At 42.7% G+C, this 20,213-nt stretch overlaps 1 protein-coding gene across 4 annotated transcripts in view; it reads left to right on the top strand.

Annotated features, from left to right (window-relative positions):
* Positions 1–632: 632 nt before the first annotated feature.
* Positions 633–20,213, top strand: part of HPS1 (HPS1 biogenesis of lysosomal organelles complex 3 subunit 1) — a 49,793-nt gene continuing 30,212 nt past the window's right edge. For all 4 annotated transcript variants that reach the window (XM_073684997.1, XM_073684996.1, XM_073685000.1 and 1 more), the window contains exons 1-13: positions 633–739; positions 1,839–1,908; positions 2,728–2,841; positions 5,308–5,442; positions 6,152–6,294; positions 8,906–9,014; positions 13,124–13,284; positions 13,783–13,885; positions 14,629–14,698; positions 15,867–15,928; positions 16,010–16,177; positions 17,025–17,204; positions 18,667–18,734. In XM_073684997.1, the coding sequence (XP_073541098.1) occupies positions 2,728–2,841; positions 5,308–5,442; positions 6,152–6,294; positions 8,906–9,014; positions 13,124–13,284; positions 13,783–13,885; positions 14,629–14,698; positions 15,867–15,928; positions 16,010–16,177; positions 17,025–17,204; positions 18,667–18,734 (1,313 nt within the window). In that variant the 5' untranslated portion in view covers positions 633–739; positions 1,839–1,908. The remainder of the gene's footprint in view (positions 740–1,838; positions 1,909–2,727; positions 2,842–5,307; positions 5,443–6,151; positions 6,295–8,905; positions 9,015–13,123; positions 13,285–13,782; positions 13,886–14,628; positions 14,699–15,866; positions 15,929–16,009; positions 16,178–17,024; positions 17,205–18,666; positions 18,735–20,213) is intronic.

Genomic DNA, 20,213 nt, shown 5'->3' with positions numbered 1-20,213 from the left:
ATAATACACACCTCAGCTGCTGTAGAACCTCATAATACACCTCAGCTGCTGTAGAACCTCATAATACACCTCAGCTGCTGTAGAACCTCATAATACACCTCAGCTGCTGTAGAACCTCATAATACACACCTCAGCTGCTGCAGAACCTCATAATACACCTCAGCTACTGTAGAACCTCATCATACACCTCAGCTGCTGTAGAACCTCATAATACACCTCAGCTGCTGTAGAACCTCATAATACACACCTTACCTGCTGCAGAACCTCATAATATACCTCAGCTGCTGTAGAACCTCATAATACACACCTCAGCTGCTGCAGAACCTCATAATACACCTCAGCTACTGTAGAACCTCATAATACACCTCAGCTGCTGCAGAACCTCATAATACACCTCAGCTGCTGCAGAACCTCATAATACACACCTCAGCTGCTGCAGAACCTCATAATACACCTCAGCTGCTGCAGAGAACATCATAGACCAAAGACTCAGGAGAAACTTCTTTTGACAAAGTAACAGTAAAGGGGGCATTCTGTGACTCGGGGGTCGCTCCGCTCCTTCGCCTTCTACAGATGGGGAGAGATGACAGTGTACAGATGAGAGCAGGACGACTCCCATCCTCCGCAGTCTGCTGTGACTTCCTGCAGTCCCTCCTCCCCCAGTGCTGATCACATGAGGAGCGTTCACATGTCTCAGTCAGGAAGTGTCGCAGCCCCGGCAGCAGCAGTGTGCACGGAGGTGAGAGGGCTGCAGGACTGGAGTCTGTATACGTGTGTATATATATATATATTGCAGTCTTTGGTTTTGTCTTTCTGCCTTTAGCATGTGGCATTTGCAGCAGTCAGTGTGGATCAGCGGCTGCAATCTGCTTTATGGCTGCACCACTTAGACATGGCAGCTTCCTCTGTCCATCAGCTTTAGGTTATGTTCACACCTTGCTTTTTTTTTTTCCTGCATTAAAAACCAGAGTGCGTACAATCGGTGTTTTTTTCTGTTACATTTTTACTTGTGTTTTTCACCCCATCATTTATTTCACTCTCCTGCTGTATCTTCGCAAAAACGCAGCAGCGCTCAGAAAGTGCGGAAAACCCCCCAGAGCGTGTGCATTAGACTGCAGAGTATTATAGACCACAAGCACGCTGCACAATATATGCAGCAAAAACGCCAGACGTGAACATACCCTACACGTCAAAGCCACGCGGTTAAAAAACACTACAAAAAGTGCCCAAAAAAGAAAAAGTTTAGCGACAATTTGGAGCTGATTCATCATCACTTTTGTGCCTTTTTTTCTGGATGAAATGGTGATTTTTTTAAATTATTTTTTTTTAATTTTATTTTATGGTTTTGGATTTCCAGATGTTTTAGCCGAATTCATCATTTGTAATTTTCTGAAAGTTTTTTGCACAATTGTAGATTAACTTCGGCCATTCTGATTCTTATTGAAAGGGTCATGTGACCTTTTACCCTGAGCCTGTGTGTCCATGATGAGTTTTTTTTTATTTTTTTTAGAAGTATCCATGTAAATGATGAATTTGGGCCATTATTTTGTGAATCATTGGTTTATCGTAAATTCTCTTTCACGGCTGTTTTTCTTGACTTTTTTTTTTTTTGCTGCTATGTCTCAATATTTGTTTGCAGAATAGTGAGTTCAGCTCTGGAATATAATGCAGGATGTGATTTTGTATGTGCTCTACATGGTATGTAGAAGTCACACTAGTACAAATATAGTTTGTTTCTTATCTGTCTGATGGTTTAGAACATCCAGTAATCCAGCACTGTCTTTTATGTGGGTAACTAATATCGTCATTGTCCTTCTATTCACAATATTATCCTGAAGAAAGTAATAAGTGATGAAGAAGACGGGTGACTGAGGGGCTGATCGCTGAAGACCCAGAGCAGATAGAACAGTAAGTAATATTTATAGGTCCTGCTATAATCGCTCATTTACTCCGGGTTTCTAATGAAAACTCCAATGTCTTGCCCACATGAACATTTAAAGGGAATGTCTTTAACAACATGATTTCTGATACAGAGCTCCAGATCCCCTGCAGAGCAGAGACAAAATGATATAATTCAGGCCTCCTTTAACCGCCACTAGGGGGCACTTACTGAAGACTGATTTATAAATCTTTATACAGAGAGCTCCCTCTAGTGGCAGGTGCCAGCAATTGATAATCTATCTCCATACTTTCCTCAGGACCGGCATTTTCTACTCCAGTCCTAACGAAGGTAGCAATGGAGTAAGATGCACCAGGTGTGCGCTTCTTTAATGACTTCCGCACTTTTTTCAACTGTCGTGCAATAGAAATGTACGCCAGGCAGGGCCGTTTTCAGCATAAATTATGATAATTTTGGCAATTCCACATCCTGGATGAGCTCCTCCAACCTTTCCGAAACATTAGAAATGGCTGTGACTGGCCTAAAAACACCAAAAGTCACAATTGTTTTTGCGCATTTCCAAGTTGCACAGAAATTTTGCAATATTTCAAGCAGTTTTATGCCAGAATTCTGGCAAAAAAACGGCTTGATGAATTGACTCCTTAATCTGATCTCGTCACATATCCCCCTACTCTATGTCACTGTGTAACTTAGAGTTATGGGAAAACTGGATGGCGACCGACGTGGCAGCGTTATTAGTAGTCAGTCGTACTGATTGTCGCCCAATAACTGCATTACTAAGGCAGAAAGCAATAGAAATTTTCTAAGTATAATAATTTTCTCCCCAGATGAAGTGTATACTTATCGTCTCAGAGGGGGCAGAAGTCCTGTTCTGCTGGGCAGATGAAGAGTTTGAGAAGAATCTACACAGCAGATACTCAGTATGTGACGAGCTGCTGCAGGTGAGAGGACGGTGCACTAATATATATAATGTGTGCCGAGCTGCTGCAGGTGAGAGGACGGTGCACTAATATATATAATGTGTGCCGAGCTGCTGCAGGTGAGAGGACGGTGCACTAATATATATAATGTGTGCCGAGCTGCTGCAGGTGAGAGGACGGTGCACTAATATATATAATGTGTGCCGAGCTGCTGCAGGTGAGAGGACGGTGCACTAATATATATAATGTGTGCCGAGCTGCTGCAGGTGAGAGGACGGTGCACTAATATATATAATGTGTGCCGAGCTGCTGCAGGTGAGAGGACGGTGCACTAATATATATAATGTGTGCCGAGCTGCTGCAGGTGAGAGGACGGTGCACTAATATATATAATGTGTGCCGAGCTGCTGCAGGTGAGAGGACGGTGCACTAATATATATAATGTGTGCCGAGCTGCTGCAGGTGAGAGGACGGTGCACTAATATATATAATGTGTGCCGAGCTGCTGCAGGTGAGAGGACGGTGCACTAATATATATAATGTGTGCCGAGCTGCTGCAGGTGAGAGGACGGTGCACTAATATACATATACAGTTATGGCCAAAAGTGTTGACATCCTTGAAAATGTTTCAGAAAATTATTGCAATTACACATGTTTTGTTATACACTTTTATTTCCTTTGTGTGTATTGGAACAAAACAAAAAAAACTGATTAAAAAAAGGCATATTGGACATCATTTCACACAGAACCCCAAAAATGGTCCTAACAAAATTGTTGGCACCTTTCCAAAACTGTGGGTAAACAACTTTGTTTCAAGCATGTGATGCTCGTTCAAACTCACCTGTGGCAAGTAACAGGTGTGGGCAATATGAAAATCACACTTGAAACCCGATAAAAAGGGGAGAGGTTGACTCAATCTTTGCATTGTGTGCCTGTGTGTGCCACACTAAGCATGGAGAACAGAAAGAGGAGAAGAGAACGGTCTGAGGACTTAAGAACCAAAATTGTTAAAAAATATCAACAAGCTCAAGGTTACAAGTCCATCATCAGAGATCTTGATGTTCCTTTGTCCACGGTGCGCAATATAATCAAGACGTGGACGGCAGAGAAAAAATGGTGAAAGGTTGCAATGCAGGATAGTCGGGATAGTAGATAAGCAGCCCCAATCAAGTTCCAAAGAAATTCAAGCTGTCCTGCAGTCTCAGGGTGCATCATTGTCAGCATGAACTATCCATCCACCTTTGAATGAAATGAAAACGCTTTGGCAGGAAACACTGCTGACACAGAGACATAAAAAAGCTAGACTGCAGTTTGCCAAAATATACGTGGGTAAGCCAAAATCCTTCTGGGAAAGTGGACAGATGAGACCAAGATAGAGCTTTTTGGTAAAGTACATCATTCTATTGTTTACCGATAACGGAATGAGGCCTTCAAAAAAAATATGGTGGAGGTTCAAAGGTGTTTTGGGGTTGTTTTGCTGCCTCTGGCACTGGGGGCCTTGACTGTATGAAAGTCATCATGAAATCTGAAGATTATCAGAAGATTTTGGGTCACAATGTAATGCCCAGTGTCAGAAAGCTGGGTTTGCGTCCTAAGTCATTGCTCTTCCAGCAGGACAATGACCCCAAACATACTTCAAGAAGCCCCCAGAAATGGATGGAAACAAAGCGCTGGAGAGTTCTGGACTGGCCATCATAAGCAGGAGGGATCATGCAGGGGAAAAAAGAACATGCCTCAGAAATGTCAGAATAACATATCTTCTCATGTGAGTCATGTAATGACAGACCGCCCTGATCTCTGTTGCTACTTAGCGTGATTGCAAATGCCTCCAGTTTTCATCTCACTGCAGTCATTGTGAGGGAAGGGGGGAGTAGAGTTGAGATGTGTCATTAAAACACAGCTGCAGCTCTCCTCTCACAACATTGTCAGCTTTGCTGTATCCCCTTTCCCACACTGACTGTCATAAGAATGAAACTGAAGGTGTTTGTAATCACGCTAAGTACAGTAGCTGCAGAGATCAGGGCTGGCTATCATTACAAGTCTCATTGGAGAAAGGATGTATTTTTTAGGGGCGTGTTCTCATTTTTTCCCTCCTGCATGATACCACCTGCTTATGATTGGTCAATGTTTTGCAGAGGAAAAAGTACACACCCCCAGAGACAAATCGCTGGTAATGCCTCCTTGGGCTAAACTGTACAAGCTAATATCTGCAATGGAGATGAGAAATTTAAAAATGAAAACGACGTTTTTACTCAGCTGTGTAACCACTATCCCATGATTCGGCCTGTTTAACTTGCTAAAAAATGGTGAAAGGCCATTTTATAAATAGTATGCAAAAAGTTGGAGGTAATAGGTCTCATGTATAATGTGTGATGAGCTTCTGCAGCCAGGATAAAACTAGGATTGCAAACGCCTCCTCATAGGCTTAACATAATATATCTTACAGTGTGTGATATGACCTGTAATACATTTACTTGTTTTCTATAGTCTCCGAACTTTGGCGACAGCATCAATACCCTGTTTGCCCCTCTGATCATCTCCTGCATGACGCTGCTGGAGAAAATTGGCGACACGTACACATGTTTCACTGCTGAGAATGGCCACCTCTGTGTGCTGCACATGGTAAGTCGTTTATGGGGTACCGGGCGATCCGCCACTTTTTTGCTGTTTTTTTGCCGCTTTCGACAACTGGTTGAAAAGGAGGATGTAGTTATACCATAATTTATACCACAAGGTGGCGTAAATTACAGCAGAGATCTTCTCCAGATCATGCCCAGAGGAGATTTCTGTCTTGCAAGTCAGTCCCGAAAGATGTGCCAAATTTAAGAGGCGTGCACCCATTAATGAATCCTATTCTAGCACCATCTCTTCAGAAATTGTTATGCGAGATGCCAGTCTTGATGAAATTGCAATCTGTGTTTCAATCCTGTACCATTTGTAAGATCTCTTCTTGCTGTCTGTGAATGCGAAGATTTTTGTTTTCATCCAGAGATGATAATCTGTGCAGACAAAAGTCCAAATAATTCCCTGAATACAAGTAAAAGTGTGTTACAATGTATCAGTGAGGGTAAAGTGTATAATCTGGAGTAATAGAGTCAGCATACAATTGGGTTCTGTTCACACAGAGTTTTTAGAACAGATTTTTGATGCAGATCTGATGCAAAATCCTTTTTAATAACACTTGATAAACTCTTCCTGTTCATTTCTATGGGAAATCCGCTGTGCTGTGCACAAGACCCGGGCTGTAGGGTTTTATCCATGTCGAGTACTTGTCATACATGATTCCAAGATTATAATATTTTATTTCAGTGTCTCTCTATTATTTGTGCAGTTTGGAGAATGTCTGTTCATTGCCGTCAATGGGGACGGAGCAGAAAACGAGGACGACTTAAGGAGGAAGATTTACGTCTTGAAGAGACTCACTGAAGTTCACTTTGGTTTGGTCACTTTGGACGGTCAACTAATCAAAAAAGAGTACGTCTGGTAATCAGTGTTCCTTCCTGCCCGGCTCTTAACGACTACTGCTGTGCTGTTGGCATTTTCCTATAAGGTTATTAAAAGAAACACTTTAACTCCTTCCCACCCAAGCAATTTTTCATTTTTGCGCTTTAACTTTATTATTTTTTAGCTGACATGTCCGCATGAGGGCTCCTTTATTGCAGGATGAGATGTAGTTTTGAGCGACGCCATACACTTTACAATGTGAAGCGCTAAACATTGGGGAAAAAAATTCAATTGCGGTAAAATAGCGAGAAAGAAAAAGCAATGCGATTCTGATTTTTTTTTTTTCTTTTAAGAACATTCATTGTGGAGTAAAAATGACTCCAACATAATTCAGTCAGTACGATTGCGATGATACCACAAATTATAGCTTATTTTATTCTTGTATAGGTGCGGGTAAGGTTTTTATAATTTTATGAGATATATTTATGTATATTATAGATTTATGTATAATTTTTCATACCTATATATTTATGAAAAAAAAAAAATATATATATACATATATATTGCCATGGAAAATAATTGTATTATATATATATATATTACAACATTTTTTTAATCTATGGCGCTAAATCAAGGATCAGGGGGGATGGCTGCAGATGGGGGCACCAGTGATGATGATAGAAGTGTATTAGTAAGGTCTATAACTTACTATTTTCCGCACCTTTATGTAAAGTTTGGTTGAATTGCTCTGTCGTCTAGGGCCGGCTTTATTTTGTGAATTTCATCCTTTAACTTCCTCTCTTCTTTTGTTTCCTTTTCTGCTTTAATAAAGTTTTTCTTGGTAAGTTTCTACTTGAAACCGATTAGTAGAAAATACTAAAAGTGTAACTAAACTTTTATAAGTTTTTATTGTGCCCCTTAAACACCCTGTATCTCATGAGGACCCCCAATGATTGCTGAAACAATGGGATAGAAGCTTTCAGCTCCTGCGTGAGCGTGCACACAGCAGTGTCCAGGCCCAATACAAAGTCCAGGTGTCCGTACACCACTGTGCATGCTTGTGCAGGAGTTCAACAATTCTGCCTGGTTAAGTCAGAACCTGCATACAATTCTGTGAGCAATCAGTTGGAGTCTTACGTCCTGGACCTAAGGAAGTTTAAAGGAGTTTTTTCCAAAATTGCAAGTTATACCCTATCTGGGGGGATAACTTTTTGATAGCCGGGTTTCCGACTATTGGGATCCCCAGCAATCATGATAGCAGAGTCCTTCTTGACAGGAGCAGAGGTGCACCTGCTGTAACTCCGATTTATTCATTATCTATGAGACTGCTGGAGAAACCAGAGTAACAGCCGAGTATTCCCAAAAATGTGAGATTCTGAGTAAACTCTTTTACGAATTTCCAATATATATGAAAATAATGTACTTACAATTTGCCAATATTCTGTTTTCTGCTAGAGGTACTAAGTACTTACATGTGTTTGTCGGTCATCTTTGAAGGAAATGGGAGTTTTTAAGGAATTTGAACAATTTTGGGGACTTTTTTTTACAATTTAAATGCATGTATTATTGGCTGCAAAGCATTTTTATAATAGGATTTCATTAACAGTTTTGGAGTGTTTGGCTTCAAAGATGGCCAGACTGTAATCCTGTACCCGAAAATTTGAGTAAAAAAATTAGGAAATAATCAGTATTTGTGTACATTGATTTTAAGATCTCTCTTTGCTATTGATGAATGAAAACATTTATTTTTTTATTTTCTGGAGGCTGAAAATCTTTCCTAATCTTACCTGACTCGCACAGGTAAAAGTTATATGGATTGTGCAGAACTAGAAAAATACAGTAGCTTTCTCACAAAACACTGCCACACCTGTCCACTGGTTATGTCTGGTATTGCAGATCACCATATAGGCTTTGTACACCTTTTGCACAATTTTTTTTCTGTTTTTACTTTCTTTTTATATGCAGAGTGAAGGCTCTTTCTAAATGGCCTTCATTAAATGTTTTCTACCATTTTGTTGCTGCAGTGTGTGTGTGTGTGTGTGTATTCTTTTAATCTAGCTGAGTGCTTTTGCAAAAGTTACAAATCCATCAGAGCTCCTTATTCTGACGGCTCGCTTGCTCTCTCTCTTTTATTTGTTAGAGAAAGCAAAAGGAAGGGTTTTTACATAGCTCTGCAATGGAGAGGAGAAAAAGTATCTATAGTCTCGGGGAGGGCAGAGAAAACACGCTGTAAATAAAGAGGAAAGCTCATGTAGGAGATATAGGTGCAGAATAAAAGCTGTGCTGATATATAAAAGTTGGCTCAGGCTGCAAGCTGCATGAGTGGGTCTGAAAATGAATGAAGGCATGAAGATTGCAATTTTGTTAACCCCTAACACAAAAAAACATATATATATTTTTTTCCAAGTTAATGCTGTCCATAGCCTTTAGTGTTTTTGGAAGAAAGTAGCCAGCTCCTGCAGAACATCTAAATGTTTGGGTAATGGGCTATGTACCTGCTTTATCAGAAAAAAAACAGGACAGGGTTTCGGCCTCTGAAAGTTTCCATTCACTGACAGCAAGTCGTATAGCGAGCGCTGTTCTGCTTAATACAGAGTAATGTTCTAACTTTACATGATCTCTCTGCCTTTTACTCCTACAGACTGCGTCCTCCAGATTCAGATCAGCGAAACCTCGTGTGGAAGACGTTTCAGAGTTTGCTCCTAACCTACGGCCGCTTGCGACATGAAGACCAAAGCTTCGCAGTAGAGGTGAATGCGCATAAACATGGTATATGGGGGTACAGAAGTTCTGCAAAACCCCCAATTCTTTTTGAAAGTTAATTTGGAAACTGAACACACAGCCCTGCAGTTTAAAGCATGGTGGACTAAAATCAGCTGAAGCTTCTGACCACATTAGACTTTTATTAAATATTTGTTTTTAGGCAGAATATCTCTTTAGTATGTTTTGAAGCTTTATTTATTAATGTATTAGAGATATTTTGGCTGTCATGGACACAGGAGTAGTATATATAGATAATAAGAGCAAACTTAGTGCAGAACACTGAAGGCCATTGTTAGCGGGAATAGAAGTATTTTGTTGTTCTAATTGCTTCATATCAGCAGAAAACTGCAAGGAATGTGTGAACTGCTGGTAATTTCCAGTGCAAATCCTTCAAGGAAACATTCGGGTCACGCTGTGCACATACAATGAACTTTCCACTGCCATAGTAAACGCGAACATAGACCCAAAGGAGTAGAATGAGGTTGGAAAACAGTGAATAGTTGCTTAGCTGTAATACTACATACAACCTGTGCACAGAGGTGGCACTGCTTTTACAAAAAAGCAGCCATGTTTTTCTAATCCTGTACATCCTACTGAAATTGCATTTCTACAGTCAGACCAAATGGTTCTGTTTCTTTCTTTCTTTTTTTCTCTCTCTCTCTTTCTCTCTCTCTCTTTTTCGCCCTCGCTCTCTTTTTCCCTCTCTCGCTCTCTTTTTCCCTCTCTCGCTCTCTTTTTCCCTCTCTCGCTCTCTTTTTCCCTCTCTCGCTCTCTTTTTCCCTCTCTCGCTCTTTTTCCCTCTCTCGCTCTTTTTCCCTCTCTCGCTCTCTTTTTCCCTCTCTCTTTTTCCCGCTCTCTTTTTCCCGCTCTCTTTTTCCCTCTCTTTTTCTTTCTCTCCCTTTCCTTTTCCCTTTGTTCTCTTAACTGACCACAGGATATTCCATTGCTTATGTGACCCACCCATCCACAAGTTGACATATATAACCCATTAATTCCAATTTTGCAGAAAGTGTTTGAATTCCCTGCAGCGCCCCCCCCCCCCCCCCACTGGAGAAAATGGACATTAAAGATTTCCAATTAAAATAAATTGGTTGTTCACTGATATACTAAGTCCTCCATAAGTAGAGACATTGTCTAGCAGCTCTAGGCTCCTGGTAGGAATATGTGTGTGTGTAATAAATATATACCGTATTTTTCGGACTATAAGACGCACCTAGGTTTTAGAGGAGGAAAATAAAAATAAAAATTTAAGCAAAAAATGTGGTCATGATGCACTTTTAAGGGGGAGGGGGTCTTCTGCTGACACTGGTATAGGGGTAATGTCCCCCAATTCTGACTATCCCCCGTCCTGGTATATATATGCCCCCCCTTCCTTTTATACGTGGTCCCTATCCCCATCCTGGTATGCCTGGCATCCCTCCATCCTGGTATGCATGGAACCTCTCCATCTTGGTATGCATGGCACCCCTCATCCCCGTCCTGGTATGCATGGCACCCCTCATCCCCGTCCTGGTATGCATGGCACCCCTCATCCCCGTCCTGGTATGCATGGCACCCCTCATCCCCGTCCTGGTATGCATGGCACCCCTCATCCCCGTCCTGGTATGCATGGCACCCCTCATCCATGTCCTGGTATGCATGGCACCCCTCATCCCTGTCCTGGTATGCATGGCACCCCTAATCCCTGTCCTGGTATGCATGGCACCCCTAATCCCCATCATGCTGCACATTAAAAAAATATAAACACTCCTACTCACCTCTCTTCTCTCCTCCAGCGCTGCGTCCTGTCTGCCCACACTGATCTCTCCATGTGAGCCGCGCATGACGTCACTGCCATGCGCGGCTCACAAGGAGAGATCAGCTGCCGGAAGTCACTGCTCCCCACGCCGGGACTGTGTGCGCGGGTAGCAGTGACTTCACTCTTCTTCATAGCCGGCACACAGCGTAGCCGCCGCGCGGCTCCTGCTGCTGCCGGCTATCTCGTGTGCCCGCTTATTAAAGGGCATGAATATTCACCCCCTCCCCACACCCATGGAGAGAGGTTGAATATTCATGCCCTTTAACAGCGGGCACAGGCGATTCCGGCAGCAGCAGGAGCCGCAGCGCGGCTACACTGTGTGCCGTTATTAAGGAGCATGAATATTCAGTGCTCCCCACGCCCTATGGGTGTGGAGAGCAGTGAATATTCATTTTCTTTAGCAGCGGGGACAGTGTAGGCGGCAGCGGGCGGCTGCTGCCTCCTGTGCCCCGCTCCTCCACACTCCACATACAGTACAGACTAAAAGTTTGGACACACCTTCTCATTTAAAGATTTTTCTGTATTTTCATGACTATGAAAATTGTACATTCACACTGAAGGCATCAAAACTATGAATTAACACATGTGGAATTATATACTTAACAAAAAAGTGTGAAACCACTGAAAATATGTCTTATATTCTAGGTTCTTCAAAGTAGCCACCTTTTGCTTTGATGACTGCTTTGCACACTCTTGGCATTCTCTTGATGAGCTTCAAGAGGTAGTCACCGGAAATGGTCTTCCAACAATCTTGAAGGAGTTCCCAGAGATGCTTAGCACTTGTTGGCCCTTTTGCCTTCACTCTGCGGTCCAGCTCACCCCAAACCATCTCGATTGGGTTCAGGTCTGGTGACTGTGGAGGCCAGGTCATCTGGCGTAGCACCCCATCACTCTCATTCTTGGTCAAATAGCCCTTACACAGCCTGGAGGTGTGTTTGGGGTCATTGTCCTGTTGAAAAATAAATGATGGTCCAACTAAACGCAAACCGGATGGAATAGCATGCGGCTGCAAGATGCTGTGGTAGCCATGCTGGTTCAGTATGCCTTCAATTTTGAATAAATCCCCAACAGTGTCACCAGCAAAGCACCCCCACACCATCACACCTCCTCCTCCATGCTTCATGGTGGGAACCAGGCATGTAGAGTCCATCCATTCACCTTTTCTGCGTCGCACAAAGACACGGTGGTTGGAACCAAAGATCTCAAATTTGGACTCATCAGACCAAAGCACAGATTTCCACTGGTCTAATGTCCATTCCTTGTGTTCTTTAGCCCAAACAAGTCTCTTCTGCTTGTTGCCTGTCCTTAGCAGTGGTTTCCTAGCAGCTATTTGACCATGAAGGCCTGCTGCACAAAGTCTCCTCTTAACAGTTGTTGTAGAGATATGTCTGCTGCTAGAACTCTGTGTGGCATTGACCTGGTCTCTAAACTGAGCTGCTGTTAACCTGCGATTTCTGAGGCTGGTGACTCGGATAAACTTATCCTCAGAAGCAGAGGTGACTCTTGGTCTTCCTTTCCTGGGGCGGTCCTCATGTGAGCCAGTTTCTTTGTAGCGCTTGATGGTTTTTGCAACTGCACTTGGGGACACTTTCAAAGTTTGCCCAAGTTTTCGGACTGACTGACCTTCATTTCTTAAAGTAATGATGGCCACTCGTTTTTATTTACTTAGCTGCTTTTTTCTTGCCATAATACAAATTCTAACAGTCTATTCAGTAGGACTATCAGCTGTGTATCCACCAGACGTCTGCACAACACAACTGATGGTCCCAACCCCATTTATAAGGCAAGAAATCCCACTTATTAAACCTGACAGGGCACACCTGTGAAGAGAAAACCATTTCCGGTGACTACCTCTTGAAGCTCATCAAGAGAATGCCAAGAGTGTGCAAAGCAGTCATCAAAGCAAAAGGTGGCTACTTTGAAGAACCTAGAATATAAGACATATTTTCAGTTGTTTCACACTTTTTTGTTAAGTATATAATTCCACATGTGTTAATTCATAGTTTTGATGCCTTCAGTGTAAATGTACAATTTTCATAGTCATGAAAATACAGAAAAATCTTTAAATGAGAAGGTGTGTCCAAACTTTTGGTCTGTACTGTGTATATACACCCTCCCCCAACATTCGGACTATAAGACGCACCCCCCATTTTCCTCCAAAATTTTGGAGGAAAAAAGTGCGTCTTATAGTCCGAAAAATATGGTATATTTAAACCATAGAAGTATTAGGGAGAAACGCAAGCAGCTCTGCTACATGTGTACCTACTCCATCAGCGTTTCCTCTCTTACACCTCGCAGGCCGTGGAGCGACTGATACACCCCAAGCTTTGTGAGCAATGTATTGAGTTCCTGGAGAAGCAGATTGTGCAGTACATTAATGGGAGCAGTGAACGAGGTGGCGAGGAGGTCCTGCACGCCTTCGTCCTGGTCAACACCAAACTTCTGGCACTTTTCTCCAGGTGCGAACTATGGCCATTTTCTGACTAGAATATGGCGTCTGATTTCCCTTTAACAGAAAGTTCTGCATAATATCAAAGGGGGATTAAATGTTTTCTGGCATTTCTATCATTGAGGACACAACCCTAGCTTGTGTGATCGGTGGATAGAGCTGGTTCCTTGTTGCACGGTGCCTTTAAAATATAACTTTCATTAATACATTGTGAAAGTTCAATCTCAATCTCTGCACACACAGCCTAATTGACAATTCCTCAGTATCCCTCCTCCCTGCTGAGATCTCACACTGCCCAGCAAAGCAGAGACTGAATACACTCAGACTCATGATCTTTCTCACTCTTTAACTGAGCTCATAAAATTCACATTTTAATATTGGGATTATGCAGCCATTCTAACTTTCACAGCAAGTACAACAGCCTCATGAGGTCTGAGAGATCTATGTAATAATTTTTGCAGTTTGTATTATGAAATCTAGTTACAGATACACTTTTTTTTTCCAATAGTCGTAATGCCAGCTCTCTGAGACCTGCCGATCTCCTTTCCTTAATTCTCATAGTCCAGGACCTCTACCCAGGGATTAATGTCCTGCAGAAGTCGAGTGTCTTGGTAAGGATTTGATTTATATTGCTTTTACAAGCGTCCATGATGATCTCAATAATTCAGGGTATTTGTGGTCGTGTCTTAGACTTATGGTAGCAACAACAAAATCCCAGACCGGTGTCAGACGGCCGCAATATGAAAGCTTCCTAATTTCTGGGAAATGGCTGCGATCACTATAAAGAAGTCACCTCATTGTAGATATCATGCAGACAGTAACCTGTCCCCATATTACAGCCGTCTAACACCAGCAATATTATTATAAATCACCCCCTCACACCTCCGTGACCATTAAAGGGGACCGATCACCAGATATTTCAATTTAAATGGACTTCGTCCTCCAGTTGTTGTTACTTCACTGATTCTAGAACAGTTTTTCGTTTTCTTCTGCTCCCCTCAGTTCCAAAGTTATGACCCTGGTAATAATTGTGTAAATTTTCCCCTCAACTAACTGGGCGTGTACTACAGAGCTTCTCTGTGGGCGTTTGCTATATCTGTCCTGACACTGACCAATCACAATACTGCCACGCCCACAGAAGTTCTGTGGTACACGCCCATTTAGTTGGAGGGCACATTTTGCACCATTATTACCGGGGGGCATAACTTTGGAACGGAGGGGCACAGAAGAAAAAGAAAAACTGTTCCAGAATCAGTGGAGCAGCGGAAATTGGAGGAAGTTTTATGTTTAAATGAGAAAAATCCAGTGAAAGGTCCTCTTTAACACTATATTATGTCCCTTTCTTTTATGGCAGGGCGCAGAAGACAATGCAGCATCGGAGGAATATTTCACTCCTGACCCGTCCCCCAGCCCAAGCAGTTTAGGTGAGAGACCTACATTAATACAGACAATAACTTTCCGAACACATTTTTAAGGTATTTGGTGAATAAATACAAGAGCCTTCTATTTACTCTTCTTGGCACACATGACATGATAGAGCAGCTGAAGTTTGTGCTTCAGAGCTGCTTTCACTACAGCAATTTGGCACAGGAAGTTACATCCAATCTTGAACTGCATCTTCTGGTCATTCCACTGTTTAGAAATAGACACTTCTCGGCCTCTCCTGTGTTTTATGATCCTTTTTTTTTTTTAGGGATACATGGACTACAGCCCTTATGGTAGAAGACAACAAAAAAATTCTGCAACCTTGCAGTCTCATACTTTTTTTTTCCCATTTGCTCCCTACGTTGCAATATATATTTTATAGTTTGGGCAGAATAAGTGGCAATGACGGAACGATCAGACTACAGAGTTTTGTTTGCAGTCTGTTACCGTGGAGGCAAATTGTCAGTATAGGCGCTGTAGAATCAAAACGGGAGAGAATTCTTAACGCCTATTGCAAATTTGTCTTGTTTTTCATAATGTAAAAAGTATTATAAAGTTTTGAAAAAAAATATATATTATTTTTTTTCTGTTTTTAAATTTAAGTTTTGTTTTTCTCACTTTCTCCCCCATTTAAAAATAAAGAAATTTACCAATAAAAACAAATGCTCACCATGCGTAGAAAACACGTCCTCCCACAGCCCCATCGATGGAAAAATTAAAAAAAATGGCAACACTAATCAAATTTTTTTTTTATTATTTTTTTTTTATTATTACACCTCTTAAAATAATAATAAACTGTATAAGTGTAATCGTACTGATCTGGAGAATCCTGATACCAGATGATCTTTACCACGCATCAAACACTTGAAGAACAAAACCCAAGAAACAATGGTGGAATTGCAAGTTCTTGTTGTTTTTTTTCACCCTTTCACCAAACTTTTATGTATTTATTTTTTTACCATATGCAGTACATTGCACACCTTAGGCCTCATTCACACGTACGTAATCTACCGCTGTCATTAATGATCTGCTACATAGGCAAAAATAAAAGCTATGGCTCTTGTAGAAAGGAACGAAAGCACAAAAGTGGCCACAGCGGGAAGGGGTTAAACTGTATGTGATCCCAATCTGGGTCTGTAGGCCTAACCTCACTACTTACTTGGACAGGTGGTGGCAGCTGGAGAGATGACGACTCTTCGGTGTCCAGCCTTGGCGACATCGAAATCCAGGTAAACTTTTCCCGTATAGAGCAATGGCCTCATAACTATACATTTCAGAATCTCGGTTAATCCATTATTTCTCTCCTACAGATAGCTGAGGACAGCTTGAAGACTTTGGTCGGCCCAGTGCCAGAATCCACCAATACCAGGCGGGTATTTCTGGATGCCAATTTGAGGGAGGGCTATTGCCCCATGATGCCCCATTCCATGTACTGTCTGCCTCTGTGGCATGGGATGTCGTTGATCCTTTTAACAAAGGTGATAAACAATGAATCCGATTAAAATGTTTGCACGTGGCATGGGTCAAAAAATTTGGCCAAAGGCTACATGTGTAGCCGAGGCATGTGATTGGCTAAAAGAGAGCCTGTCGGCACGAAGTTGTACTGTATAGTAAAGATGTGGCGCTGTAATACTGATTTGATTGATATCTTTGGTGAAGAAATCCGCTTTGTGGTTCTTCTTTAATCACCGTTTGAAGTTTTCTACTAATAAGATTTCGGTGCACAGGGGCCGGACTGTGCACTGGGTCTTCTCCTCCCTGTCTGTTATTCCCCGGCCCCTCCGCTGCCTCTTGTCTGTGAATGACCGGTCACTGCTGAGATTTTAAACAAAGGAGGCCAGTCATTCACAGCCGGGAGGCAGCGGAGGGGCCGGGGAATCAGACAGGGAGGAGAAGGCCAGGTGCACAGTCCGGACCCTGTGCACCGAAATCTTATTAGTAGAAAACTTCAAATGGTGATTACAGAAGAACCACAAAGCGGATTTCTTCACCAAAGGTATCAATGTAATCTGTATTGCAGTGCCATTACAGCCATGTCTTTACTTTACCCCGACTTATAACACTCCTATATCAGCCTGAATGTAGAGCTGCTCGAGTACTCATGCCATTCAAATATTACACGGCTAACTATCTGAATAGTCGTCAATGCACCACTACTGGCCCTGATGTAGGCACGGCCTCCTTACCTGCTTACTTATAGTTTCCACGTAAAAGCTATATTAGTCCGTAGTGCCGAATCATTGAAGGCTTGACACAGCAAACTGAATAAAGAAATGAGAGCATTGCCTTTTAATCTTATTCACGGCCCTTATTGTGCATTCCCAGTTTTCTGGCTGCCACATCGCTCTCTCCCTGTACCAGCTGCTGGATGGGTTCAGTATGATGGAGAAGAAGCTCCTGGAGGGACAAGAGATTCATCAAGTTATGCGGTCAAATACAGTCATGTCTGAGCTGAAGCAAAGAACAGACCGGTTTGTTAAAAGCCTCGGCAGTCGGGAGGTTCAGGTGAGAAGTGCTGTACTTAATGCACTGTGTAGCTGTAACGTTTGCGCAATATATCCTCTGTTAGTTTCCATTGGACTAATAGTGATACAATGTGAAACTGTGCAGATTCAGAGGTAAAGGGGATGTTTCAAGGTAACAGTTTTTAATGTTGAAGCTGCTGGTGATCAACTGATCCCCAGATATTAAGCTTTAGAAACTCCCAGCATTGAAAGGTGATTAGTGGAAGCTTCGGCTGTCCATACCTTCCCCAGGCACTGCACAAAGAATGAGGAGCAGCTCATAGAGATAATTGGTACCTCCTTAAGTCTTCTGTGCTTATATCTCCCAGGAGGCAACGTCATTGATGTTGGCAGCAGTAATGTCTCGTTTAGGCCACGGCCCCACTATCAGTATTCGGTCAGTATTTTTTCTCAGGAGTGGGAGACAAAACCAGGAGTGGGTGATAAATGCAGAATTGGTGACTTGTTTCTTTTATACCTTTTCTCTGATTGTTCCTCACCTGGTTTTGTCTCCCACTCCTCAGAAAAAATACTGACCGAATGCTGATAGTGGGGCCGTGGTCTTAGGACCATTCTCCTTGCAGGGATCCAGCTGGGAGGGTTGGATCACAGCAATATGAATCCATGTCTCTGGTTTGGCTGATGACCCCTAACGTTTCAAGGACCCTCTGCACACGGTTAAGCGTTGACTTGCATGGTTGCTACCTGTAGGAAAACCAATTTTGCTATATTTTTTTTTACAACTTTGTAATGGGTCATGGGCTTGCAGGACTTACAGGGACTGCACATACTTGTCGACAGTCCCAGATTTGCCAGAACTTTTCCAGTTTTTCAGAAGCAGTTCTGGTAAATTCAGGGATGTCCTGGGGATGTCCTTGTGTTGGGGTCCAGGATAAAATTGGAAATTGACAACCTCATTGTTGGTAACTCTGCAGGAACTTGGCTGGTCTAGCACTTGGGGGATATTTTCAGGTCTTTATTGGGTGCCTTTGGAAATGGGCAGAAAAAAGAATTCCAACAGGGATCTCAACAGCTTAGCTGACACCTGAGCTCCAGCAATGCACTGATGGTTTCTTCTCCATTCATGCCTAAATCTAAATGAAGAAGATATTGTATCACCTAACGCTGTGTGTCACAGAACTACAGAGGAGATGACGGAGCAATATCTGCAGCGGCTTTTACCACTATGGATATTGTCAGGATGGAGCCGCACCGTTAACACTTTGCATTGCAAAGGGTGAAATTTGCACTTCCATCTGCATTGACATGCTGCAAGCGGAAAACCGCAGATACTGTCAATTTGTGCTGTAGCATTTCTTGAACTCTCGCTCATCATACTTGCATTGTAAAATGCAATGGATTTTCCGCAAGAGGAAAAAAAGCAAAAAATCTGCTTTGTTTTTGCACCGTGGGAGCAAATCTTTATTTCCGTTCTGAATCTGTGACCTCTTCTTTTTCCGCAGTTGCATAACATTTGGCTTGAATTCAAGAGCAAAGTTTTCTCCAGAAATGAGACCGCGAGTCAGGCTGAGTAAGTATGTGCGTAACTGAGTGTACCCCAAGAAATATCTGCTGCTTTTAGGCAGAATAAAGCCGACCCAGCGATCCGCTGAGCGCCACTGGTCCGCCCTCCAAAAATCTTCACCCTCCGCTGCTATCTACAGGGAAAGCGGCAGCCACTGCTTAAGGGAACAGCCGTCCATTTACTGCACAGACTGGCAATGTTGGGAGCTAGTCGTTTTCTGCACCAGGTGATCTGGTCGAGGATCCAATAATATACAATTCCTTTAATTTCATAAGGGGTTGAACTAGTTGGCGCTATATTCCTGCAACATGGGGCATCACAGATGTCCGCTTTTTATGCAGTGTAACCCCAACAGGGGAAAATATGACATAACAATGAGATGGTTCTCTACTGTACAACTGCATGGCGCTATTATGCAAGTGTGCGCCGTATGTCGGTATATTATGGACACCATGTGGTACTGTGCTTTAGCATAAAGTGGCTTTTGTGCACACTCATTATCTCTGCACTATATGTCAGTATTTTATGAGCACCATGTGGTACTGTACTGTGGGACTGAATGGCATTATTATGAAACCACTAAGTATATCCAGGTCAGCTTGTTGCTGATTTCCTCTGCCATATAATTTCTTAATATTTTTAATACCAGTTTGTATTCCTTTTTCACAATTCCAAACTTTTTGCTTGCAGCCACCACTAGGGGGAGCTCACTGCATTCTGTTTATACATTGATCTAATAGTAACTTTGTATGCAGTAAGCAACTCTGCGCCCTTTAGTGGTGACTGCAGGTAGACAGAATTTTATTACATAACTCTATGACTACACAGGGGATTAGCTTCTCCGGCCACAATAAAAAAAAAAATAGTTGGAGATGCACTTTTAGGCTGTGTCCCCACGTAGCGTTTTTCAAGCGTTTATGCTGCGGAATTTCCGCAGCGTAAATGCTTGTGAAACGCTTGGTAATCCGCCCCCCATGGTCCCCAAGGGGATTCCGCATGTTCTATGCACATGCTGCGGATTTTTCCGCAGCGTTTATGCTGCGTACAAAAATCCGCAGCATGTCATTTAATTTTGCGGAAGCGCAGCGGAACTCCCGCCATTGACTTGCATTGAGACGCATAGAAACCGCGACTGTATATTTTTACAAGCGGCTTCTATGCGTCTCTATGTGCGGATGGTACCCAGTTCTGGAGGAGAGGAGACTCTCATCCAGACCTGGGTACCATTGTACCTGTGAAAAAAAGAATAAAATAACAAATAAAGTTTATACTCACCTTTCCGAAGGCTTCTCTCTGAATGCCGGCATCGCTTGAGGACCTGCGGTGACGTCACAGTCATGTGACCGCAGGCCCTTCACCGCTCTGTCTCGCGATATGCCGGCAGCCAGGAAGCAGCGCTGCAGCCACGCCGGGGCCTCGGGGGTGAGTATAGCTTTATTTGTTTTCATTTTTACGGTCACACTGTATAAATCCATGCCGTTTGCA

This window comes from Phyllobates terribilis, unplaced genomic scaffold, assembly GCF_046119375.1.
Source record: "Phyllobates terribilis strain yellow unplaced genomic scaffold, ASM4611937v1 Scaffold_5__5_contigs__length_657084704, whole genome shotgun sequence".
Lineage (NCBI taxonomy): Eukaryota > Metazoa > Chordata > Amphibia > Anura > Dendrobatidae > Phyllobates > Phyllobates terribilis.
The sequence above is the reverse complement of the archived record's forward strand: the minus strand, read 5'-3'. Positions and strand labels throughout refer to the sequence as shown.